Below are 26294 nucleotides of genomic sequence, written 5' to 3'. Positions count from 1 at the left end.
CAGCTCCTCTCCTTATCTGGCAATTCGTGAAGTGATTCACTAGCTGGATCAGCATAATTTCAGCACCATGGCATTGTCCACTGCTCTGCTGCACACGTCTTTAAATGACGCCACTGGTCATGAATTTCAGGACCTCTAAACCCTATAGGTGATTCTCACTTTCCCGTTAATACTGCAGTATCCCACATCCGGAATTGAAAATGATCCACTGTTGGGTTTTTGTTTTTCAATCCATTTCCACTAATCTTCATTGTGATTTCCATGTGTTTGTTTTAGTTGGCAGACTGTGGATGGGATGACAGGACTGTTGTATTCACTCCTAAATCATTGCTGGAGAATCCTGTCCCAGGACCTTCTTGATCACCATTCATAAATCTAAATGAATGATCGATATCCTTCAAATGAAGCAATCCCTGAGGTGTATATTCATGTGTAAGTCCTGGTCTAAGACCAAGAATGCAGTAGTTGTATTCCTTTGTGATGTGAATGTATACTTACCTCTGAGGTGATACGACAGATGACTTTGGTCATTGTACTGCACCATCTTCCCTGGATGCACATAGCTTGATCAGCTAACCATGCCACTAGTCAGAAATGTTAAGGTGAATCTGTGCTCCTTCACAATAGGTTTCCAGGTTCAGTAGTAAGTATGTAAATGACATTGAGCCTTGTGGATAACACATGACCCACCATCAGGCCTGGGACTTGTGTACGTCAACCTCGGTAAGCCATAAATTCATCTAGTAAAATTACATGTCCTGGCCAGATTCCAACATGCAACTATCTGTAACCCACTTTTCAACATCAAATCCACAGTGCTAAGATATCAGGGGTCAATTTCAAGGTACTTACATGTACATTGCAATTCATAGAAAATGACAGTGGATAGTAGGCTGTTACTAATTATGATGGTTGATACCAATTATTTCAGGAATGTTGTCATGTTTAGTTGAATGCATTGTTTATTTTCATGGCAATACTTTCTGTAAAGGAGTCACTGGTTCACCTTAAACACAAGCAGTGTCTTTTAAGAGCTGAATTCATTCATAAGGGCAATCCGTTATATATAATTAACATCTCCCCAACGCAAAAATACATCTTGAAAATAGTTCACGTTACCCGCTGCTTCATTTGACTCGGACCGGCCAGCTCGGTGGTCGAGTGGTTAAGACATCTGCACTAGTAAGCAGGAGGTCGTGGGTTCGAGTCCCACCCGAGTAAGCTTGTGAGGTTTTTCGCAAGCTCTCGGACAAGCACTGAGCATGCGGTGCTTATTACTATACGTTGGTGGGTAAGGGCAAACCCGTTATATATAATTGAATTCATACACATGTACTGTATTTCAAAGGCACTTCACCTCGAACCACTTGCTGCCAAGGAATGCAGTTTCGGGTATCTTGGGTTTGTAAGCACAGCCAGGGTACCCAAAATTGGACAAAAAAACTGGGCCTTGTAACAAAAGACCTACTTGGAACAAAAGACCAAGTTGCTGGGTTTTGCCAACATTTTTTCAGTTATCAATAGCGGAGGAAATCAGTCATTTTTTTAAAAGATTATGCCACTGTTTGTGGCATTCAGCGTGAGTAGATTACCACTGGGGACAAAAGTGCAGTGAACTGTGCCAGTTTTGGGAACAAAAGAAACTTACGTAACACCGCACAATCTGGGCTCATTTTACAAGGCTGCAGGCCTGGATGAAATACTTGGGCATCAATAGATGTTGTCTGTCAGATTAGAGTAGTCACCAGACAGTCACTCGAGGGGTCAGGCATTCAGGAAAAAAAATGAATTTTTGAATATTTTTGAACACCAAAGATAGTGAAAATCACCCAGGTTTAGACATTTCCAAAGGCATGTGAGCTCATTCTTCAAGTTGGTACAGTAAGTGTCCACCACTTTTATTTAAAAACAAAATTAAAAATGAAAATTGCTATAATCTTTTCACTGTTGTTCCAAGAGTAAAAATAGGCAATATATTCTTAAAGTTCACTTTGGACTCGCATAATAATGAATGGAATGGTTGGTTGTGTCCATGAAAGGTATACTTGATTATGGTGTAGTTACCCATCACAAGACCTATCATACAAATCCTAAGGTGTTGTGAGTTTGATAAAATTGATCTGTGGAAGATAACTGTATTTCCTATCATCAATCAGTTATTCTCCTGCGATACTGAGAAGTAATTGTATGTTATGAGTTATGCCAAAGATTAAAAAACCACAATTATGTTTCTTTCAGAAAAATTGGAAGTACTAGTATCTGCTTTAGTCTTCAACTAATGAAGTGTGTAAACTTCCATTATTTTACAAAGGCCTGTTCACGCAAAGTTGTTAAAAATGTTCACTCAGGTCTATGCAGGACAAGTTGCTGATTTCCTGAAAATGTAGATAAATGGTATTTTGAATTCATATTGGCTTGGATTGTTCAGCTATAATGTGTACATGTGAATTCCTTACCCTTCAAAGTGTATCAACTTTATAGTATGGTCATTAGGGCATTACTTTGGGATCTTAAGTCAATCCACATGAAGTTTGTCTCTGGTTCATTTGGAAAATAAAATGTAACTTCTCAGACAGCTGTGGAACCTAACCTACTTCGCAACTAACTTCCCTGCAGCACCCTGATGTACTGCACACTTAATTTCAGAGTTCTCCAGTAACTTTTAATTTGAAATATTCCGGGATTTTATAATCACAAGGATTTTATCATGCAATCAATAAAATGTTCAAAATGAAAATCAAATCAGAGATCAAATCTACCTTTTATTGAAAAAACTTTTGTTTGCATATATTTTGGTCATTAAATTTCATAAATGCAAATTTATGATACAAGCATTAATAACAAAAGAAAATATTACAAATGAAATGATCTTAACCAAAATATGCGCTATTATAAAGCTGAAAACTGAAATTATCAGTCACAAGAGACAGTAAAAGATGATAACTGCTGACAAGAAGAAAATATAGGAAAATACAATACATGTATTATGCAGTGGTTTGTTCCAATGCTAAAAAAGTACTGAAATAAAGAAAATATCTGGGAGTAATTTAATTAAAATAGCCAAAGATCAGTCTCAGCTCAGTCTTAAGAAATGAGAGGACAGACATGCTTGAGAGCAATAGAGCTTTTCTTATATGGAGCTTTGAAAACAAAGCAACTGTAATGAGCTATTGCACCTTTCATCACTTCAATGATTTCAAATCTTCTCCATTCAAGGGATTCATCTGCACTTGATGAGGATTAAGTATTGAACAAGTTCATAAGATGGGACAAGATACGTTTTTAGCCTTTGAGGTGGTTTTTGTCCGGGTGAAACTCTGTGTTACTAATATTTTACTGTACAAATATATTTCTGACCAAAGTTAAGCCACTGCCTGTTTCCTCTAGGCGTGTAAGTAGGGTAAGTGGGTGCAAGCATTTTTGTGGTGTCATTATGTTACCACAAATTTGAAAAAAGCCTGTAAGACATGGCACAAACTGTGCTGGTATGATAGTCTTGAGTCAAAACTGGTACCTAGACCAAAGTGATGCTCAACATTACATGCTTTTATACTTGACAAATTTTCTGTAGATATCTTGATCCTTACAGAAGACTGGTTGTGCACCCACCATTCCTTTGAGTACAAAAGCCTCATAGATGGCTCGTGATGATCGACTAAGAGTGGGTGGAGTGACTTCATAAGAACTGTCCAATGAGAAGACACTGTTTGGAATGCTATCAAAGAGATCAAGAACTACTCGTTAATTTATTATTTGCCAAATAAAACACAGCCATACCTCAAGCATTAAAATATGCAATATTTTGTATTTTGAAAAGCATTCATATTTGATCCAGGGTAAATTCATCGGATGAAGATGAAAAGTTGATAAACCAGAGTTAATGGTGAATAATTAATGACCAAAGACATTCCTCAGGAACCAGTCCATTCATGGGGCAAATTTCTCTTTTAAAAATCTGGCCCTCTCTGCAGCCAGGATTCCAATTTTAATCTATACCGTAAGGAAGGCGTCCTTGTCTACTGTCAATTATGCCATCCATCAACACACTGCGGGTGGCCAGTCTGACCTGCCAGATCTACTTTTCCACAACCGCCACGCAGCACCAACGTGTGGACTGTCTTATTTCATCCATACACACAGTCGAACATTATGCATAATGTGTATGCACTGTGGTTGGACTTACTACTGCAATGCACAGTACATATCATTGAGTACATGTACACGGTACTGGTCCGAAGGTGATACATTTTTGTGTATCTTACTGGGGAAACTCGACTAGAAAAATTCGATAATCGTGGCTTTAAAGGATTATTTTAAAGGAAGCTTCTATTGAGTTTGAATTGTGGTCTCCTCTCACAGAAAAGTACATACTGATTGAGCAGAATGAATTGAAAAACAAAAGCCACAAAAAAGGTAGAAGACAACCTAATGGAGGCCTTTTTTTATAAGCTGGTGCACAGATTTTAAAGAAGAAATTTTGAGGACAGAGAATAGTATTTTTTACATCGGTAAATTGCTTTTGGTGGATCCCTGATTTTTACAAATAAAAAAAATATTTTTTTCACTTTTGAATCTGAAAGGTCGACTGATCCGAGTACCAACTTAAAAAAAAAAACCAGTTTCCCTTCACCCACTACCAATCATGCTGACCCCGCTTGAGTTAAAGTATTCCCTCCCAATGATCATCATGTGAGCAAATGTGGTCAAATGGGGTTATGTTGAACCTACAGATAAGTGGCTGCAGACTTAAAGATCAGACCTCTGATAATGCACATCGGCAGGAATAAAAATGAAATAAAATGTAGGCCTTTTAAAACAAAATTGATTGTTTTGTTTATGGACTTTATAAGGTGTCCGTGGGTGATTACACAGCAGCTCAAATGTTAAAAAGTAAAACCAGCATTGCTTTATAAAGCTACATGTAAAATAAGTTACCAAAATTTCTTAATATCGATTGTGTCCAACAACTTGTGAAAACTCACAAAGGCATTAAATGTGTATGAAAAGACCATGGAGGAGTGTTTTTCTTCCTCAATGAATAGACAAAACATTGATAAGGTTGCCTAAAACAGAGATCATTTGTTGAAGAAGGGTTCTGACAGCAATATTTAGTGCAGGCTTTGATGTACTCTCCGAGTCCAAATAAGGGGCAGAATTCTGACAACAAAGTTAAGTACATACTGTGATCCACCCTCCCAATAAGGGCAGAATTCCGACAAAGAAGTTAAGTGCGTACTACGATCCGCCCTCCTAATAAGGGGGCAGAATTCCGACAACAAAGTTCTGTGCATACTATGATCCCGCCCTCCCAATAAGGGGGCAGAATTCTGATGAAGAAGTTCAGTACATAGTTTGATTTGCCTTCGCAATAAAAGGGCAGAATTCCAACAGCAAAGTTACTGTACTTTGATCCTTCATTCACGTACTCAATGTATTTGGCAACATCACCGTCATCTACGTCCATGAGAAAATACAGTCCGACTTTAACTTCATGATCAATGACCTATGAGATTCATTGAGGATTTGGGAACGATTTAAGTCACAATGTGAACACAGGCAATTAAGCATCAATTTTTCATATACTTCATGTTCATTTTATGATATATTGCGTGAAACACTTTCTATGGCATAGTGTTACTCATGCACTTGCAAGGCGGCTTTCATACATGCGTGCTGAGTAAGTTGTGGCCCACACAACGACTCCACAACTCAAAAATTTAATGTAACTTGGGTGTTCAAGTACCGATATGACCGATCAAAAGGGGAAACTGTGAGTTAATAACTGGTCAAAATGGAATGCTACACTAGTTTTGAGCACAGAATGAAACTGGACGTGTGTTGAGAAAACTATAGCCAAAGCCCACTGGCCACCCAGTCAAGCAAAGGTCAAGCCCCGTCTGCAGTTTTATGCCAAGTTTGGAACAAACTCCACCGAGGGCAGTAACAGTAGCTGATATGAGATCCTCAAAATCCTGATTGGACCTTCCAGAAAACCAAGTTCAGGCTGCTGAATTTTTTCAGAAGGGTGCAAGCTGGAAATCATTAATGCAATCATCTGATCCAAAACAAACAACTATTTGAAACATTCCAAGCAACATCTTTGCTAGGCCTTGTCACACCAGACTTGGGGGAGGGTGGCCCCAGCGGGGATGCTCCTGTCAAAAGGCTTATTCTTTCAAAGCATTCAACTTGCCTAGATATGTTCAAAGAATCTTTGCCTTTTGGTGGTCTTATCTGTCAGTCTTGTCTAAGTATTGATTTCCTACATGTATGTACTTACAGTCTGGTAGCTCTTTTCATGCATCGTTTAACCCTTCCACTGACAGAATGCACATCAGGACAACTACTTCTAGAGTTGAGGTCCACAGACACAAACCTAGTGGAGTCCAAGATGAAGTCATTTAACATTACATTCACATATCCCATTTCTCTCTGATTTTAAATATTACATCATGCCAAGAAGTACTCATCAAAATGCTAATTTTTCAGGGTGAAAATTTCACTACAAACTGTACTCTTCATGAATTGGACGATTAACCAACAGGGTAAACAATTCTTTGAGAACTTTACCTCTGATATATGGAGATATCCTGTCTTTCTGGGTTCTGAATGGCCACACCATAAACTTCTTTGGTGGTTGGAAATAGATCCTGCAGTTCAGAAAGGGATAAACAAATCAAATTTCTTCCTATTCTCTGTTTATGTCTGTGTATTACCTTGCGTCCTTGTTTCCATGGTGATATACATTCTGAAAGCAATGTACCTCCATGTAGATCTCCTGTTTCCGGGATTTGCCTCCAATGTTGGCAACTGATCTTGGTTCTGACAGCTCCTCATCAGTGCTACTGGTTCCTTCTGATGATGATGGTAAGTCACTACTAGTCTTAGGAGAGCCAGCAGTGACAAGTCTTTCAGCAGTGACACGAGCTGCAGCCTTCTGGTCAGTGCTGTGATAAAAAGACCACTGTAGAAATGAGTGACAGCTGTACATATTAAACCCTGGCAAAAACACAGAAACTAAGATCATTTGTCCTCCCATTGTAAAAAAGATTAAATATTTAACACCTTAAATGGTGAAAGAAGGGTGTAGCTTTTTCATGAATCAGGTGCTGACTGCTGATTTGAAATCACTTTCTAAAACTTTGTCCATTATGACCAAATTAATTTTAATAGTGCTCAAACGTAGATGTCGATTCATTCCCCCCAAAGTTCAATTAATATTTTACCAAAAAAGCTTGTAACTTTCTACATGAGGAAGTTGTCAAAATGCATCTTTCCAAATGCACTAAACATTTGCAGAAAAAGACATACATTGAAAAAGTATTCAGAAAAAAAAGTGCAATGTTAAAAAAGAGGGCACAAGGAGCCCCTTAGCAAAACTACAGCATAATGTCTTGCAACTTGCAAGTTTTGTCATGTGTTAGATGAACTTTACATCAAAGCAATGAATAGTATGTGGATAAGCATTGTCAACATGCAGCATGTTAGTGCATTTATTTTACGCCTTCATGATCAACACTGTCAGTATACCTCAACAATTCCTCTTTTGTCTTTGACTGGCTAACACGTACTGAGAATGGACTGAAGTTTTGGGCTGTCTTGGGCATGAAATCTCTGTAAGGAAATACAAGATGGGAATGGAAAAACAGCAAAATAACTTTGAAGCATGACGGTGGCCAGACACATGTAGATTGCTTGCAGCCTGGTGTACAATACCATGTAGCAATGATACTGTACATGGATTTCTTTAAATGAAGCAAAACATTAGAAGATTTACATAAAAATGTATCTTACATGGCTGTTAATCAAACATTATGTCTTTAGACTGTATCTAAAATGCATCAAATTTCAACTTCACTAGGGGAGATCCCGTACAACCCTGGTGTTCACTGACATCAAGTTACCTCAACAAGGTACATGTATCCACAAACGGTACCAAAACAACAGATACCGGTAGAGTATGACAATGCCATACTGAACACCCCTTTACCGAACATTCGGGTATCTTTCCATATACTTTTACCAAACATTGAACATTTACTTCAAATCAAAGAATAATATTTAGTATGATATTGTTTACTCAATAGTTATGAATTACATGTACATGTATCTTACTTGAGAAAGAACAGCGCCAAACACGCAGCATAGTCCACGTGTTTTGTGGACACATATACAACTTTCATGTGCATTCAGGTACAGGGGGTTATACAGTATATTAGCCAGTACTGAGTACATGCACCATGGTTGATATTCATGCAGAAAAAGTCTGCATCATTATAGCAAAGGTAAGGATATTCACCTAAAAAAATTACATCAAAATAGATAAAAATATGCAGATAGACATATTAGCTTCTCTGCCGTAACTCACAGAAATCTTTATTGCTAATTTTGATCCTTTACAATTAATTTTAATGCTTGGCCAACATTTCACACTTTACCAACTTCTGACATGTGCCACGTGATACGAGTATCAGTGCTATAGACTGGTTCCCAACCCATCCATTATAGTTCCACTTGAACAGCGGGAAACCAGTGCAACCGTACCATACATGTTTGTCACATATAAATTTTGCAATGACAAGGAAAACTTGATTTCACTTTACACATTGACTTCCAGTGAAGACTACCTAAAAGGTGAAATATGAAAGGAAAACAACATACATGGAACAAAGTTTCTGTGTCATAAATTTTAGCTGCAATTTAGCGAGTAAGTTTATACAAGTATTGGCCACAAATCCACATGCAGACATATTCATAAGACAGGTCAACACACCTAAGAACAGGCTGGAGAAGGGAGCGTGTGCATCAACGACTGAAAATTACTATATATTATTTTCAATATTTTGTGTAGACACCACTGTGTTCTTTACAGTGGCATTGTTTACAAATAATGAATGTTTATGAGGCAATTGTAAGAATAATTTCATGAGGTGACAGATGAAATGTAGTATTCTATGAGGTGAAGCCGAATGGAGTGGAGTATTTTATGAAATCATTCTTTCCACTGCACAAATGTGAAACATACATTAACTTTAAAAAAAATGCATAAATCCTCTACAGTTTGGAAAACAAAAAGGTCCTGCTCGCGTATTCAAGTTCTTCATTTTGCAAAACAGATTTGTGTCTGAAGCACTACCCACTGGTAGTATTGTGCAATATTAGACTGGTTTCCATCCTTACATTATTGTCCTTTCTCTCTCTGGGAATGAAATATACAAAATGGGGATGGGAACCAGTCAAGTGAAATGAAGTTCTATTCAATGGCTACTGTTGACTAGAAGAGATAACTCAATGACATGTGATCAACAATCCCCCAATTAGATGACAGGGATTAATGTAGGTATTGTATAACACGTTTTATTCTTAGTCATATCAACTCTGTGCTAGAATGACAGATGTCCAAGCAATGTGTGGAGTACACACTTTGTGCAAACCGAACGTGAGCACAAATATACCATTTGCAAAACAAGAAGGATGGGGGTGCATAAAATAAAGCAAACCCATCCTTCGTAGTTGTTGTGTGATAAAGACCAAGTAGCTGTCACATCTCATTTTGTCATCATTGAGGCGAACTGTAGCAGTGCTTGTGCATGAAGTCTACTCAGTCACATTTGCTATACAATAGACTTACATGTAGCACAGAAACTTAAGACAAGAACTTTGGACTGACCATTGAGGAGCGTGAAACATGCTTTGTCCCTTTTGTATTATGTCTTCTATGGTAAAGTAAAACATGTAGTGGTACATTTGGCCTTGATGTTTATTGCATGTGATAGAGTAATGCTCATGGAAGAATTTCCAGCTCAATATTTTCCATTTTAACCAAACTGGTCGGTTCGGATGTTTGGCTTTAATATGGCATGGCATTACTAGCGCACAGAAGGAATGCAAGAAAACTTGATAAAAAAGCAAACACAACGAAAACTGGACAACGAGTTATGCCACCCCAGCGTGCACTAGCGCTCAGCACATGTGCATTAGGAAGGTACTGTAAATGTACACTGTACATTGTACATGCACAGTACTTACGGTGGCCCTGCATCACGCAATGGTTGTAAAAAGCACGTGGTGAGAATTCACTAATAATCAACGGAGAACATGCAACACGTACACTGTAGCATTTCCACTGCACAACAATTCTAAATACATCCAATTGTGCTTATGTATATTCACATATTATGTTTGCCAATCTCCGATAGCCACATCCTTACGTTCCATATTAGGCCAACGATGTTGTAAATGGCCATGAAAAATGATTTTTGATTGGATGCTGATTACAGTCGGACTTGTGCTCGATCGAAGGCAATTTTGCCAGGCAGGCTGGTGCAGCAATCCAGCGCTGAACAAGATTTGGTTCGAGCAGTGGCCTAAATTGCCTTTTATTTGATCGTGTTTGATCAAAGTCGTAGTGTAATGGAATTTTGCCTGATCTCTAAGTTGTTCACAAATCTCAAATTACAAAATGCCATTATCCGTTAGAAAAAGACTGAAGGAAGATCGCCCCTTTGGCCATGTGGGCATCATCTTGGGAAAGAATGCTGAAGGTTCTTGGAACACATCAAAGGCATAGTTTGGTAGTTGAATCTGTTTCGTGAAAACTAATGAAAATATGATTCGCAGGAAATCTAATTTTATCTTGTGTCCTTTAAAGGAGGAAACTCCTGTTTGAGCATGCTGGTTTTTTTTCTGTTTTCACATGTCCTGTGATCGTTTTGTTGAGTCAAGCGTTGTCCAAACACAAATGCTTTTGGTCTGTAAAACACGGTTGGAAACTGTCACTTCGACGGTAAGTTTCTACAAGGAATTTTGACTCCTAAACAAAATTTCGGGAAACAGTTTGGAAAAAAAATTATGTTCACATCGAAGTTACTCATTGATGGGATGGAGAGGAGATTCATTGCTTGTATTTAAACATATATGCGGAAGTACTATATACATGTACAGCACGTACGTTCGTAGCAAACTCTTTGATGTCTTGACGAATGTACATGTGTGTACACGTCTGAACCTGAACTGAACCGAAGTTCGGCAAAAGATTTCCGAACCGTGTCCCAACCAAACCCGAACCAAACCTTGGCACCTACTTGCAGCACTAGGGTAAGCATCCAGTAAATGAAAATATGAATTTTTGAAGAATTTTGAACATGTTGAAAACAGAAAATCATGAAAAATTGCCCGGCAATGCGTCCCGCATGTGTGAACTCCACCCAGCAAGAAGTGGTTAATGGATTCTTGATGGTGAAATTGTCTGCAAAAGTGTGGTGCTCAATATTTGGTCTGTTCATCATACTCTGGTCATTTTCGCATGAGAGAAAAAGAAGAGTGATACTTCAGCAGACAAAATAAATTAACAATGAAGTATTGAGAGGGTTACCCTTTCAGTGCCATGCACAGAGTATCCTTGCCAATGTCAGACATAAAATGGATGTATGGTCAAATAAGAGAGATCTTAAGGTCAGCTTCACATCATGAAATAACAATTGAAGGCTTTATTTTGATAAATGTATGTAGTGAGCCTGGTGAGGATAAAGTCTGTTCCACCGCTTTACTTCTGGAAAATGGGTCGGTAAAGCTTAAAACAAGTTTGGCAACAAGCCAGTCTTACACTGACCTTACAGAGTGAGGCATGTTACTACAGAAAAGTTCCTGAAGGGAGGTCAGTTCAGCTGGCCGATAGTAATCAAAGTATGGATCAATGCATTCAGCAGGAGGGGTGGACTGCAGAATGGCAGACTGATCCTGTTGACTGAGGGACTTTTCCAGTTCATTGAAGGGGAGAGGCAGGGATTGGATATTCCTGATGTCAAACCACTGGGTGTAACTGTATGCAGGGGTAAAGGTTTTCCGTTAATAATGAGTTCTGTGAGAGAACCAGAGTTTTTTACAGCAACGATATCCATTGTGACAAGAGAATGCACAGAAATGCTTGTTCACCTACATGTGCATGTTGGTCTGGCAAATACACTGCAATACTATGCAAAAGCAATTCTGCAAATATCTTGTATTGATGCCAGCTCCAACATTGCCAATGGCATTTAATGGTCGCCCAATCTACTCACAAGAAAAGGGTATTATGCATGATGTAGTTCAGTAAATACATGTAGATATAGCTGCAACAGATTTACCAGTGAAAGCAATATGACCAAGGATATCATGATATCCTTGGTACTTCTGCTTCTACTGGTGAATCTGTGGCAGTGTTTGAGGAGGATGTGGCATGAGGGGAAGCAGGCACTCCTTCAAAAGTGAAGTTCTCCTCTCCTGAAACAGTTCACTGATTTTCAAACCAAGTTTTATTCAATTCAAAATAAAGTGAAAAAAAGCTGATAAGCAACTTCTTAAAACTGAGAGTTTGACAGGATCAGTCCATTAGAGTACGTTGGATAGTTTCACTACATGTACATGTATATCCCTCTGAGCTTCTATTACAAACACTAATTTATAAATGGACAATACGCATATTCAGTACATTTAAGATTCCTGCTCACAGTCATTTTGTATTAGTATATGTATGAACATTTCTTGACAGTACTGACCTAGGTCTGTTAATAATCTGTCCTGCAGCTTCACTGTGATGGAGGTAGTAATCAGTGGGTAGATCCCAGAGACTTGGCCCCTTCAAGTGGGGTCTGAACACCCCAAGAAAGAGATTCAAGGCGCTTTGCTTGTCTGCATCTGTTGGTGTTAGATCAGTAAAAGCAGACAGAAAATGGGCACTTTTACAACACATGTTGACAAGATGGCAAAAGACTGTGTAGTCAACTGATCAAACCAAGCCAAGACAGTTCTAGCCAAGAGGAGGGGGCTCAACATGTTTGAGACTGTTCAAAAATTTCTTTAAAAACTGAAAAAGAAAAAAAATAAAAATAAAAAAATATATAAAATCTTGGAAGTAGTGAGGGGAGATAACGTTTTGTGATGAAAGGCAGACAAAAATGAGGGCAAAACAGACTTGAAACATCATCAACCCTAACTGCCCAGTGTCTATCAAACTCCCAACATCAGGTTTTGCTGGTTTTGGCAGGTTTGGTAAATGTAATTTTGTTGGAGTTTATCGGGTTTGGTACAGTGATCTGAATATACAAGTATATAGACACATATACCTGAGAAGGTGTTGCTGTAGTAGCGAGACAATGTCTGTTTAATATCCCTGGAGTGACTGGTCCAAGGTGACACTTTACGATAGGTGCGAATGCTGTGAACCAGCTGTGAGCCACCGTACTGCAAGGCCAAAGTATCTCCCATGTCCTCATACAAGTCTTCCAGCATTCTGTGCAAAATAAAGGTTTCCCAAATGAACCAGTTCATGCAGGAGATGGCTTTTGCCGAGGTGTCTACTCAGCAGTGCATGACATGTACACATATCCTTGCACTTTGGAGGTTCCCACTGGTTATACACACACACACGCTATCTGGCAAATCCATGGAAATTGTCCATGCATGGCACCAAGATTTAGCCAGAGGACAAAGCCTGTTGTCATGACAAATATCACTCCAAGATAAAGCTTTGGAAAAAGACAAAATGACAGCAAGAATTATCAAACAAACATGATGCAATGACACTAAAGAGTCAGTATTTGAGGCATATGACGTCATATAGACCTCTGTTGATATGTATAGTAAAATGTACATATATCTAGTCTTTATCAAAAATACCACAATTTGGTGCCTAGGGCTTATTCATTGTAAAAACCCCTGGCTCAAGTGGTTAATCTGTTGCTGGTACCAACAGCCAAAGACAGCCTGGTCTTCTGGAAGTCTGCTATGATTATGGCAGAATTGATTGATCAAATCTTACCGAACAGCATCAGTGTCAAATTTAAGTGTTGTGCTGTCAACTACACCAAGACAGAAGAGCTGTAGAACAAATGAAATCAACTGGTCAGTGTTTTGCAAGTTGATGAAACCTAATCCAAACCTTGTCATTCTTAATTAATCAACAATTTAAATTTACAGAAACAAATGACACAAAGAATCAGACAATAAAATAATGTTTTTAGAAAGATCTCATCAAGAGCATCATGTTACATTCAACTGCAAGTAACACTAACTTTTGAGAAACTTTTGAGCTATTTCTGAGATCTGCATTTGTAACACTGATGTATGAAATGCATAATAAATTTGAAAACTATTAATACACTTAGTCATGTATGATCACTTTGAAAAAAAAAATTGCTGAACATGTATCAGCTGAACATGGCAGCTGAGTCTTGGCCTGCTGCCATGAGGGTGATGCAGAAGTCTACAAAGTGTTTAACCTGATGGCCTAGTGCATATTTGCCAATAACAAACTGAGCAGTATTGGTACGGTCGAGGCAGTCCACGCAGTTGGTTCTAGCTGTCCCCATCTGCTTAATGAATGTGAAGCAGTCATCAGCATTGGGGTAGACACACCTACAGAAAAGGATAGCATGACGTAGTAGACAACATGATCTAAGTTTAGAATTTTAAAGTCACCCGTTTTGAAATCCAGTCATGTAAGAATCAAATTGTTGGCACAAAGGCTGGGCATCTCCATACCATTCTTTTCAAGCAGCATTTCAAAAACTTTGTTCCTTGAGGAACGTTAGACATATTCTCATTTCTCATTGGAGACTTTTCCCACTGGAATGTTAGCTTAAACATGTGCATGCTACATCAGAAAAAGCTCAATCTAGCTGAGTTTTTATTCTCATAGGAAATTCAGCTATTTTGAAAAGGAAAATTCAAGAAGAAATGGAAAAATTCAAAGTGTTGAAAACCCTACTCATACATGTAAATGTACATCGCTGATGATTTTATCTTCCAACATGATGAATTGTGTAATGTTTCTGTTGCTACTACCTCTACTATGCCCATTTCTTAATATACTGACACCTATTTCGTTTGCCATTTTTGCTGTTTTTGATGGTGTTAGCTTTTGTTTTTTTCACATGAACTACAGTTTCAGTGTTACCTTGCTTGGGGTCTGACTGGTAAGCTTGGTTCTATGTGTGGTCCACTGAGGAATAGTCCTGTCTGTTTGACCACCATGTCGGCAATAGCATCCAGTCTGTTGATCACATTCAACTTGGGGCTGTTGACAGGACATATTGAAGAAAGCCCGGAATTATTTCAGAGTATTAAGAATGACAATGTTTGAAGTTTAAAACTTCAGTCTTTGGGTAGAGTCAAAAATAAAACAGCTTATTTGGGACCAGTCTTTTGGCTGTTTATGCATGCCTGTTTCAATTACCGATCCAGTATATGGCATACCTTGCAGTGTTAATGTGTAGTCATGTCCATCACAAGTCCTTTCAGAAAACTAGTCATAGGTAATTAACAAGGTAAACAACTAAGGAATGCTTTTGTTGCAGTTCATTTTAACAGTTTGTGACTTGGCTCATGGCTGGATGAGTTGTGATGGAGTTGTAGGGACTTTTGATGGTCGTGACAACAGTGGTACAAACATGACAAATGGGGCAGGAAATCCGATGGGATGCAGTTCTGTATTTGTACAGTTAGAAAACATTTCTTACTTCTTGGTAAATCTTGCCATGTCCAGTTCTATATATCGTATGGAATGCCTTGGAGGCAAGAACTGGTTCAGGTACTTGATAGCTGACTCTAACTCCTCACTCAATATGGCTTCTCGTTTTCTCTTCTCCCGTTTCTAGATATTAAAACAAATAGTTTACTTTCAAAATAGACCCTAATATTTCAGGTTGAGACAGATTAACTGCAATTTATTTTCTTGTAGAATCATTATGTGCCATCAGTGCCATACTTGCCTTGACAAGGTTGATAACAATGACTGGTGATCCGTATCGTCCTAGCAACTGATTGAAGTGGCCACCAGCAAGACGGGCATAGGGATCAGCCATGTCCACTGACATTAACCAACCACACATGTATATATCGAGGTCATTAATATCAATAATACCAAACAGTATGGTTTTTAGGCCATCAACAATTGTTCATTAATACCTCAGTTTACCCATTCCTTTTGGTCAAGATCGTGTCGAGTGGGTGGTTTTAAGAGATGATAAAAATTACCAACTGGTTTTAACACTTTCCCAGTTTCCTATAAAATGTAAACTTGTATCCTATGGACTCTAGTCTTCATACATGAAAGTCATTGTCACGAAGGCATGCACAATACTACCAACGAGTCTGCATTTCATAGAGTGGAAATCTCCTTCTGCACTCAACTGTGTTCTGTGTTACATCGTTACAGCATATGCCACGCACACCAATCTCGGTGTAAGGAGATTTGAGTATGCAAGGCACATATATGTAAAACAGATGTGGCTAGAGGGGATTTGTTAAATCACAAGGGTAAAATTGAAAGACAAAACTGCTAGCAATATGAAATTTCAAGTTACTGTTACTTTTTGTTCAAAAAGGTACATGTATTTATGAATGGGAATAAAAGAGTGATTGGTTAATTTCATGCTAGTACATTTAAAAACTAGCAAGGGCTTGGCAACAATAAAATGACCTTCACCTTTTGGCTTGATCCATTTCATCCCCAGACCCCCATCTGGTTTTAAAAAGTAGTAGTTTAGAGCCATCCAATTAGATGTTTATCCCTATATTATTTGTCATGGAATCTTACACAAATGTGACAAGAGGCGTCCACTTTTCCCTGTCAACCGTAAAGCTGACTATAACTTGAGTTATATATCATCTAGGTATTACTGTTCTTGAGAGGCACTTTGGGGTATTTTACATAAGGCGCTATAAAAATGTCTTATTATTATTATAATTATAATTGTATATTGTAAATGTCTATGAAGGGGTCAAAATTAACTTAAATCTCTTGGTGGCCTGCAAGGCCATTGGGGAAGTGCACCGCACTGGCCCTTGTGAAAATTTAGTGGCCCGGGTTGAGTACAGGTAATGAAGTTGATCAGACCCACCACACATGCCCATTTTCGTCAGTCGAACTTCTCTACCAAAATAGCTTATTGGCTATAGCCTCGCTGGACTCAAACACACTTTTTAAGACCAAGAAACTAGTTCTGCTTCTGGTTACATGACCGATCCTAAATTTTTGGCACGACTGTAAAATTCATATCACTCAGTTAGAAATACACATTTAAAAATTCAAAAAAAAAAGACAAAAAAAAAAAAACGAAATCCTGTCTTTTCGGTCTTCATAAAACACCTTTTAACAATTTTTTCACATCTAAAAGCTTGTATTTTTTGTTTGCCTACTTACATTTGCCACATTTGGAAAGAAAGTTCCATTATTTTCACAAGTTCCTTTGCAATTTCATTATCACGGTGGTGAAAACACCAGTGTGTTATTGCTGGATGCACAGAAGCATGGCTTCATTTGTTCCCGTTTGCCGTGCCACTGCCAAAGAAGGCGTGATGGTAACGCAACCAGTCCATGTATCCCGATCAAAATAGTGTTGTACAACTCACCGTGCACACACGCAACTCTACAGCTGCACATCGAAAAACAATGATGTCATAGGAAGATTTCTACAAGTTAATTCCCAGAACTTGATTTGACGTCAATATATGTATTTTTTTGTGTTAACAAATTTTATTCGAGGTTTTACGATCGGACTCGACAAGACGCGACCTTTGAAGGTTTCATTGATGTCCATGGGAGTTTACGTTAAACTGGCGTTGTCGGAAAATGATACCAGCCAATATACTAGGGCAGGTGCCTGCAACATGTGCATAAGCTGTATGAATGACCAGGCAGTGAACAGAATGTCGCGCCACTATTTGTGTGTGTGTGGCACACAAGCTTGGACGCATGGACTGTGGAAAGTGCTGCGCTGGTGGTTTGAAACACGAGTCGTAAAATGTTATGAAAGTTTTGAAAATGTGGCAATGATCCTCAAATAACCACTGTCCCATCAGGCCATCGTTTTGGGAGAATGCAGTGACCCAATGAATTTTTGGGTGGCCCGGGCCAGCAGACCACCATTAATTTTGACCCCTGTTATGTAGAGAAAAGTACATGTAATGCTTCTCACAGTTGATTGGAGGCTTTGGTACCATGTTGGAGATATCCTGAGACCACATCCCTGGTACTGAGCCACGGACCTGAACGAATGAGGTATAGTGCCCTCGCTTGAAGTGTGTCAAGGAGGCATCATGCACAATCTGTTCAGTCTCTACCTCGTTGGCAACGTAACCCTAATTCAAGACAAAAAATTATCTTTAATCATACAAGTGGAGGGACATGGTGCAAGGTGCCAGTCAGAAAGAATTCTATATTCCTCAGCAACTCTTTAATCCCAGTCACCTTCGTCAGCCAACTGAAACACTAAACTCCAACTGTTAACAAGTTGTAAATGGATATCTGTGGGGAAGCTGTATTCTTGTCCAGCCTCTGGTCATTTTTTATCATTTCTCCTTGCATACATTGCATAATACAGTGCAGGTGCACCTAAAATAAAAAAATCAACAATAATATCCACACCAATTACTCAGGTAGGTGTCACATATGCTTGACCACTATGCATGTGTGCATCATGCATATGCAACAATGTTTGGCAATGCTCCGGTATGATTACTCCAAAAGTAGAACCTGTGAGCTAACCAATACATGTAAGCTACGCCTAGCAAAATCTGGGTGATATATAGCTTCTAAAAGATTCTCTTGGGAAGTGGGTCAAATAAACTGGAGTGTTTTTTGAGTCAAGGTAAGACTGAAAACCCTCATAATTCAAACTCCTGGTGTGTGAAGTACATGTACATGTAGTAGCACACAATACATGTACATGTACATGTGTACTTGTACAGTGCAGTGGCATTCACATGTAGGCCAGGGATTCAATGCAATTAGGCTGGGGACTGGCAGTGTCCCTGAACAAAGTACAGTGAATACCCTCAATTGCCTGAGGGCCCCTCTCAGTACACTCTATGTAAAGGATGCTCTACACACCTCTGAATTGGCTCCTCTCTTCAGGAATCTGGTTCCAGCAAACTGATTAGACCTCCTCGCAATCAGAGCAATGTAGATAGATCGTCCGAAGGTACAAACATCTTAAATCAAGTTACAGCTCAACAATAACTTCTTGTAAAAAGTGCCCAATCCTTTTCCACATTCTACATTTCTGTTTAAAAACTTGACTCTATTTGTACCATCCAATCCAAGTGAGATCTTTAACATGACCAAATGACTATAAAGGCAAGTTGCAGACAAATTGACATTCTGCCACTAAATGTCAGAAACACCTTATCAGCCTGTTTAATCAAAGGATACTGGCTTGGCCAATGAAGCCATGTATAATATATGTAACCCAGTCAGGATGCACATTTTTACAGGCGTGGCTCCATAAGAAGGCATTCCACACAAACTTCATCATTGGTTGTGGTCTGTACACTTGTGGACCTAAATGTGTAGGATTGAAATCAAAATACAGACCCACTTTACAGGTACATGTAGTTGAAACTCTCAATGGCATTAACATATGCATTGCATATTAAGAGAATGCATACTTCTTGCTCAATGTCATAACCCCACCCACAGATTCTGTCTCTTGACTCAAGGCTCTAGCAAACAGCTTCACATTATAAGCATTATACTACAAATACATGTTGGTAGAAATGGCAGGAGTATATTACATACATGTACATATGCAATAGAAGTGATCTTCAAAACTTTGACAGAAAAGAGAGTACAATCTTACCATGTGGCTCTTTGGTGCCACTAGGGACACCAATGACTGGTGTAAGGTTATGCTGAAGTGTGTTAGTCAGATCATAGCTGTAACTATCAATCAAACAAAAATATGTGGATAACGTTTGAAGATGTGAATTTCGTACACTAGTAAAGCCAGCATTGTTTAAATTATTGGATTACAGCCTTACATTAAATTCCAGCTAAGTCGACATGGTACAATTGAGCAAATCGTTCAAGTCAGTAGTCTAACGAAAGTCCTGATTGTCTCTAATGCATTTCCTGAAAAAATTTTATTTCTAAATTGGCTTTTATAAGTCGTCATTTTGCTTAAGTCAGCGTGCTACTCTCGGTCCCATTTCTACGAAAAGCACAACAAAATCATTTGTATAAGTCGGTGGTAAGCCCGCAACAACTCGAAGCACATTCCAAACTTCAACACTCCGAAAACACAAACCAATCAGAACATCTGAAATACTTCAATGAATGAGTTAGTTCACAGAACTACATGTAAATTCCCTTTTATGGATACATGTAGGTATTTTCTGCTTCCATGTATTTTGAAAGTTTTTATAGCACGTATTTTTCAGTGGTCCAGTGGAGCTTGATTTGTTTACTGGGCTGTCGCCAGACAAATTCAGCATTTACCCATCCATGCATACATGTACTGGTAGGCACTCCGTTCGCACTGATGAACCACTGCACTTTACAATATCCAATCCCCATGTCAAAGTTTTGGAGCATTACAAACCATGTTGCATGTTTTCATTGTGTCTATTCCTTCCTCCTTGCTCGGACTACATATACATATTTTGAGTGTTGCAACCCAATCACATACATGTACAAACACATGCATGTAGGTCATCATTTCATGTAAGTCGGCAAACTGACGACTTACAGAAGAAGTCGGCCTTCGTACAAGTTGTCACAAATTTGGGGGTCCCGGGGGTGCTGACTTAGCTGGAGTTTACTGTACCATGAAATATTGCAGGGTCAGAGGGCAGAAAAAATAAAGCATAACACTTTATAAAAAGTTCAATTTGTTTCCCAACAAGTGACTTATCCAGGGTCAGAGGAGAAATGTATTGACTACAGTCAACTACTTTTTTGAATACACTAAAGAAAAACCACCAGCAGGATAAAAATCATTTCATCTTTTTCATTTCATTTTTTTTACTAACGTTGGCCTAATAAAGCCAACTCAGAGGGATTCCTTGACTTTCTTGTTTGTTTTAAGTACTTCATTGGATGAAGCAGGACTCACCTAAAGTAGAAGTTGCTTGACAGGTCCACATTTTGGAAGTTTCTGACATATCTGAAAAACACCGGGAAACCAATTACTTTCTAATAAATGGCATACTTGAGACATCTCATAAGATATGAAGAACATGCCTCAAAACCTGATGAGACATTTAACTTTCAAAATAGAACACTACCCTTGATTTGGCAACTTGAACAACTTCACAAAGGAAATTAGTCAAGACTTATCAGCCTTGAGAGCTGCCATACCTTGCCTCATCAGGGTGTGGCACCTTGGCAGCTACGCAAGCATCATTAGGAATATACACCATGCTGGAATCTTCTATTTTGTAGATAGTGTGGCCTCCTATTACAGCAACTCTGGAAAGCAAAAAGGAACCATTTGCTTTCTCCCTAGAAATTAACAAAGTAAGTGGCATCAAATAAAATGAAGTATTTCATAAAAGAAACGGTGGAATAAAATTAATTTACCTTCTTCGTTTTGTGATGAGGATGATGTAGTGTCCTTCAAGGAAGCTGACAAATCCTGAAATTAAAATAAGGCCAACTGAAATTACTCCAGAGGCAGTGATGAAAAAGTAATGTCTCACAGGGTTGACTTAGTTCTTTTTGATAATGTACACGGTCCATGAAAAGTGGTTTTATTTGTTATATTTGGGAGAAAAAAATGTAAAAGTTTTTGGCAAAATGGCTCTGCCCCCGAGAGGAATCTCACTAACATAGAAAATCTGAATATCTGTGACATGCATTTTTGAGAGGACATCGTCACATGCCACCAGCGCATCAATGCATATCTCGAGTCGACTTTGGAATATTCAGTCCAATGTTGGGGTTTTAGAGATCACGCTGATCAGATTTGTTACCACAGGCAACGGCAACACCTATAAAGATTGGATAAGCCTGCAAAACTTTCCTAACAGTAAAATTTAGACAAATTTGGACATCAAAAGTCAGGCTGACCAAAGCAAATAGTCAGGGCTGACAGAGAGCTCCAAACTGCATTTTGAGTGACAGCGTTTTCCTCCTAATACGTACAACTCATTTTGCTGAAGTCAGACGTTGTGCCCACCATCTGTGGGAAATTAAACAAAATGCCTGAGAACAAAGACAAAGTGGAGCTTTCATGAAATGCCAACGACAAAGGGTACCTTTCCAAATCGACCCACGCTATTCCACTCAATATGCTATGCAATTTCTCATATGGTGGCCAAACCATATGTGCACAAACTTTTACCATGTGTGTGGGTATCGTAGACATGGATATGTATTTTATGTTCGAACATTCTGCAGGCACATAAATTGTGCATGTCCGATGTCTACCGTAAGTTCCTCTTGGGTCTAGATGAACGAAAAAGGTGCCTGACTATAATTTGGGTTCTCAAATGTAGGTCACCCATTGCACCATCACTTGTCAGGATTAAAACATTCATTGAAGAGTTCGTAAAATTAACCACAGCAAAGGAAATAGTATTCCATTTTTACATAATAACCCTATAATGTTACTGGCATAGTAGTGAATGTTTAAAAGAATTAACAGTTTTTCCATGGACATTTTTATGGACCCTTTCATTCTTTGCCAAATAATTTACTTTCTATCAAGAGTGAATCAATATACTGACTTGGAACAGGGCATATTAGAAACAAAAGGTAATATTTCCATTGACTTGATTGTATCAGAATTGTGTCAGAAACAGAGTGCTACTTATGAAGTTAAAAACTCACCAAGAATTCCGAACGCAGAAACAGTCCTTGCTAGTCCGGCAGTCCCCTTCTGTCCTTGTTGCTTTGGTCGGTTCCCAACCTCCAACGTTCGTAGTAAATTTTGGACCTCAGAACGACTATATTCAAGCTTGATAAAAATATTGTGAAATCATTTGTAAAACAATATGCTTACAATGTTACTCCAGTAAACTCATTGATTTACTCTGTGTTGACACAAAACAGTAGTTTCTGTAATCATATGTTGTTCTATACATGTACATGTACCTTGTCATCACTGATATGCAGATCACATGGCTCTGTTCTGTCAATCTTTAACACTCTGAAAATATCCTCAGTGTTATTTGAACCAATCACGTAAAACCGCTGGAAAAAAAAGGGAAAGAAGAAATGAGAAAATACATTGTAGTGTGTAACACTGAGCATATACTGTATGCACTGTACCTACCAAGTAAGAATTTATGATTAGCAATACCAGTTTAAAACTCCAAATGAGTAATTTTCCATTTTGTGTTCTGTGTATGTGTGTCTTGCAGACTGCCAAAAGAAAAAAAATCTTGTGCTATAACATGTATAAAGTGAAAAAAAAGAAATAACTTACTGCTTTGGTTTCATACAGAACAATTTTCTGTAAGTTGCATATCATAATGTTGGCCATTTCACTAGCTGTGCTGCTCTAACTTCAAGTATACATGTAGTATGCTAATATAATGTGGAGTACATCTACGGGGAGATGATCTGTGAAGGTTTCAAGGTGCTCAATCTAATTTGAGGAAACAAATTACCAAATTACTAAAAAATAACTTATCAATTACACAAGTCCACGTCCCCCTAGGGAAAAAAAGAAAAGAAAAAGACACAACAGCATGTTACAACTAAATTTAAAGCAAAATCCAAGCAGTTGTCACTCATGTCTCAATGCAACAACTTTTTACACACTGCCTACTGCATTTCAAGATTTGGCATGGAGTTCCTTCCTCGATGGTCTGGCCATGGCCCAATCTTTAAAAAGGCAGTAGGGTGTGACAATGTATGCCCAAACTACAGCAAGATCAATCCCAACTACGGTTGGGATGGTCCTTACTATAGTGATGTTGTTGGGCTGGCCCATCTACATGTATACATGTCATGTATGCAGTCTAGAAAATACAAACTTTAGAAGACAGAGCTGTAGAAAATTTCTCAACTTGCTCCACATACCGTGCATGTACATTTAGAGAAGGAGCTCTGACTTCCCTGATCACGCTACATGTATGTCATGAGGCCTTAATTTAAGAAGGGGATATCTTCACGCAAGTGAACTCATGGGAGAAAGTTCCACACATGTACATTAACATGTACACAGACATCACTTGACCAGTGTTGACACCCTGAACCCCCCGAACTCTGGGGTTTATCCCATATTTTTGGAACCAGGTACTCCCTTTATGTCAACACCAAGTACCCAGGTACTCTTAACCACTACCAGCCGGGGACTCTGAAATCGGAGCCGTATGGTTTATATGGGTGGCCGGGGTCTCCGAACTCGGACAAAGGAAACAGGGCCCTGTAACAAAAGACCGTACTCCGAACAAAAGACCAGGCTGTTGGGCATTACCGGCATTTTTCACTCTCAAAAGTGGTGATAATCCAGCGTTATTTTGAAACCGTATACCAGGGTTTGAGGTATTTAGAGCAAGCGGATTACCATCGGGGACAAAAGCTCTCCACCACCGCAGGGATGAGCCACACAGCACCACTGCATGCTAATCTGGCCCCTATTGAAAAGAGGTCAGCAGTGCACTGAGCCAGGTTCGTAAACAAAAGACTGTTGTATAACACCGCACAATCTGGGCTCTGTTTACAAGGCTGCAGGCCTGGCTGAAATATTCGGGCGTCAATGAAGGTCACCTGTCAACTTAGAGTAGTGCTTGAAGATTACTCTGTGTGGCTATAAACGACTGTTAAATGGAATGATGAATTGTTGAAGGATTTTGAAAACGGAAAAAATTATAGTCATGCCGGCCCAGCATCCTCAACGTTGAAAAATGCCCCGGCACGAAGTGGTTAATAATATTAAGAACACTCAACAAATGGTCCTGCATGCAATCCCGGCAGACCATGTGTCCGAAACAGGACTCTTTTTTCATACATAGGAAACAGCACATTGTTCTAAACATTAGAGAGGATAACCCGCTTTCCTTTTCCATCAGCTTTGTTCATCTCTGAGTAAAATGTACATGTATGACCACGAGATCAAGTTTTTCAGTGGCACAATGATTTTCCAGCAATTCTACCCTTCACTATTTAAAGCTCACATACAGTATATTTTGTAGGCCTACATGTACATGTATGTGGAATGGAACCGAGTTTTGAGATCAACGGGCAGGTGCCCAGGTAGCCGGCACAGGCATACTTTGCCCATGTTATTTCCGACTTCACCCTGAACCACTTCACTCCACTAGGCCTAATGTTAGCATGGTTAGTCATGCTAGTCCAGTGTGAGCCTCAATTTATGGTAGGGGTAGTCTGAGTAACGTGGACCTTACGGATCCCTTTTAGAAACATTTGGACGTGGTCAGGTGAAAGCCCGACCACGTCCAAATGTTTAAAATGGCAATTTGTATTTAATTGTAGAGATCCTACATGTACTTGGACTATGGTAGAGGCACCAGTGTGGAGTTACGTTACTTATTCCTCATCTGACATTCGACACTAAATGCTGAACATGTACATGTACAGGTAAATGTTTGATATTCAATGTTGGATAAGTAACTATTTGACATGCAGGATGCACACCCCAAAAAGCACAGGAGTGCAAAAGAAAAAAAAATCCAAAAAAGTATTTGGACCCTGAAAAACACCATGCCATGTGTTGCCAGGAGTCGTCGCTGATTGAGGAGAACAATGACAAAGTGTATAGAAGCACTTTGAAAAAAGAGATATAGAGCCAGGGCATGGGATTGATGTATTCAGCTTGACAGACTGAAATAGTTTCGATGAAAACAGCAAGTATACAAAAACTAACCTTTATTTTTCCTCTAACATGCCTAATTTACTAATCATGCTAATAATTATACTGCTGTAAAAAATCATTGCCTATATTTCTGGGCATGTTTTATGCTGAAAAACCTGTTGCCCTTGGTTCCCTCTGTGGGAGAGAGTTGTTTGTGTATGATGTACATTATTATGAATATGAAATGGCACGTACATGTACAATGACTTGGGTATGGGTAGGAAAGGATTAGTTACTCTATTTATCGCGGTAGTTATCACATTTCCTGATTGAAATAAAGATTGCTCACTCACTTTCCCAAATTATCCTATCCTTGCTGTTGTTTAACTCTTACCTTTTAATTTGATTTATAAAATTTTGTTTTGTTTTTGTTTATTAATCTTCCTCAATGACACAGTACAGTAGCTCAGAAAATCTGTGTGCGCACCGTATGCAAGCGGAAGTGAAGTCTCTGTTGCAGTCGGCCGTCGGCCTACAATTGTACGTGGCCTACATGTATCTAGAAAATTTTTCTACGTAGGCCTTTAAAGCGCTTTGTTTACGAATAAATAATGATAAACAGAATTAGTTTGTTTCCAAAGGACAAAAAAGCCTCATTTTGTGACAATTTTCCATTTTACCTGTAGCTGACTCCTTTTTTTTTAATACGCTTCGGGCCAAGTATGCAGTAATATGCCATCGCCAGAAGCTTCATAATAATTGTCAAGTGAG

General features: G+C 38.8%; 2 protein-coding genes across 5 annotated transcripts in view; one reads left to right on the top strand and one right to left on the bottom strand.

The window, feature by feature from the left end:
• Positions 1-2742, top strand: part of pex7 (peroxisomal biogenesis factor 7) — a 16740-nt gene extending 13998 nt beyond the window's left edge. For both annotated transcript variants that reach the window (XM_022248774.2, XM_022248773.2), the window contains exon 11: positions 277-2742. In XM_022248774.2, coding sequence (XP_022104466.1) covers positions 277-360 — 84 coding nt within the window. In that variant the 3' untranslated portion in view covers positions 361-2742. The remainder of the gene's footprint in view (positions 1-276) is intronic.
• On the bottom strand, positions 2743-26294 carry fig4 (FIG4 phosphoinositide 5-phosphatase). 3 transcript variants are annotated; one of them, XM_022248767.2, is made up of 24 exons: positions 26204-26294; positions 23190-23351; positions 22856-22954; positions 22592-22718; positions 21341-21395; positions 21119-21229; positions 20874-20924; positions 19620-19702; positions 19193-19321; positions 18872-18972; positions 17958-18120; positions 15750-15847; positions 15498-15631; positions 14936-15055; positions 14259-14394; positions 13799-13857; positions 13104-13270; positions 12537-12675; positions 11612-11821; positions 7531-7614; positions 6764-6947; positions 6571-6650; positions 6281-6376; positions 2743-3715 (listed from the first exon to the last, which is right to left on the bottom strand). In XM_022248767.2, the coding sequence occupies exons 2-24, from the start codon at positions 23244-23246 to the stop codon at positions 3538-3540; spliced, it is 2661 nt and encodes an 886-aa protein (XP_022104459.1). In that variant the 5' UTR covers positions 23247-23351; positions 26204-26294; the 3' UTR covers positions 2743-3537. The 3 variants fall into 3 exon arrangements, with proteins under 3 accessions (XP_022104459.1, XP_022104463.1, XP_087003048.1); XM_022248771.2 differs by lacking the exon at positions 7531-7614; XM_087146922.1 differs by lacking the exon at positions 11612-11821.

Source organism: Acanthaster planci, linkage group LG15 (assembly GCF_054643075.1).
Source record: "Acanthaster planci isolate LZ-2023a linkage group LG15, COTS_SCS, whole genome shotgun sequence".
In the NCBI taxonomy this organism is placed as follows: Eukaryota; Metazoa; Echinodermata; class Asteroidea; order Valvatida; family Acanthasteridae; genus Acanthaster; species Acanthaster planci.
This window is presented reverse-complemented; position numbering and strand designations above follow the sequence as displayed.

Bases quoted from the DNA above. Each gene is read 5' to 3' on its own strand.
- fig4 (XM_022248767.2), bottom strand. From the start codon at position 23,246: ATGGCCAACATTATGATATGCAACTTACAGAAAATTGTTCTGTATGAA. The intron at 19,322-19,619 runs GTAAGATTGTAC...CTACACATTTAG, and splicing joins TGGCACCAAAGAGCCACATG to GTCCACAAGTGTACAGACCA. The intron at 11,822-12,536 runs GTCAGTACTGTC...CCCTGCATACAG, and splicing joins CAGATTATTAACAGACCTAG to TTACACCCAGTGGTTTGACA.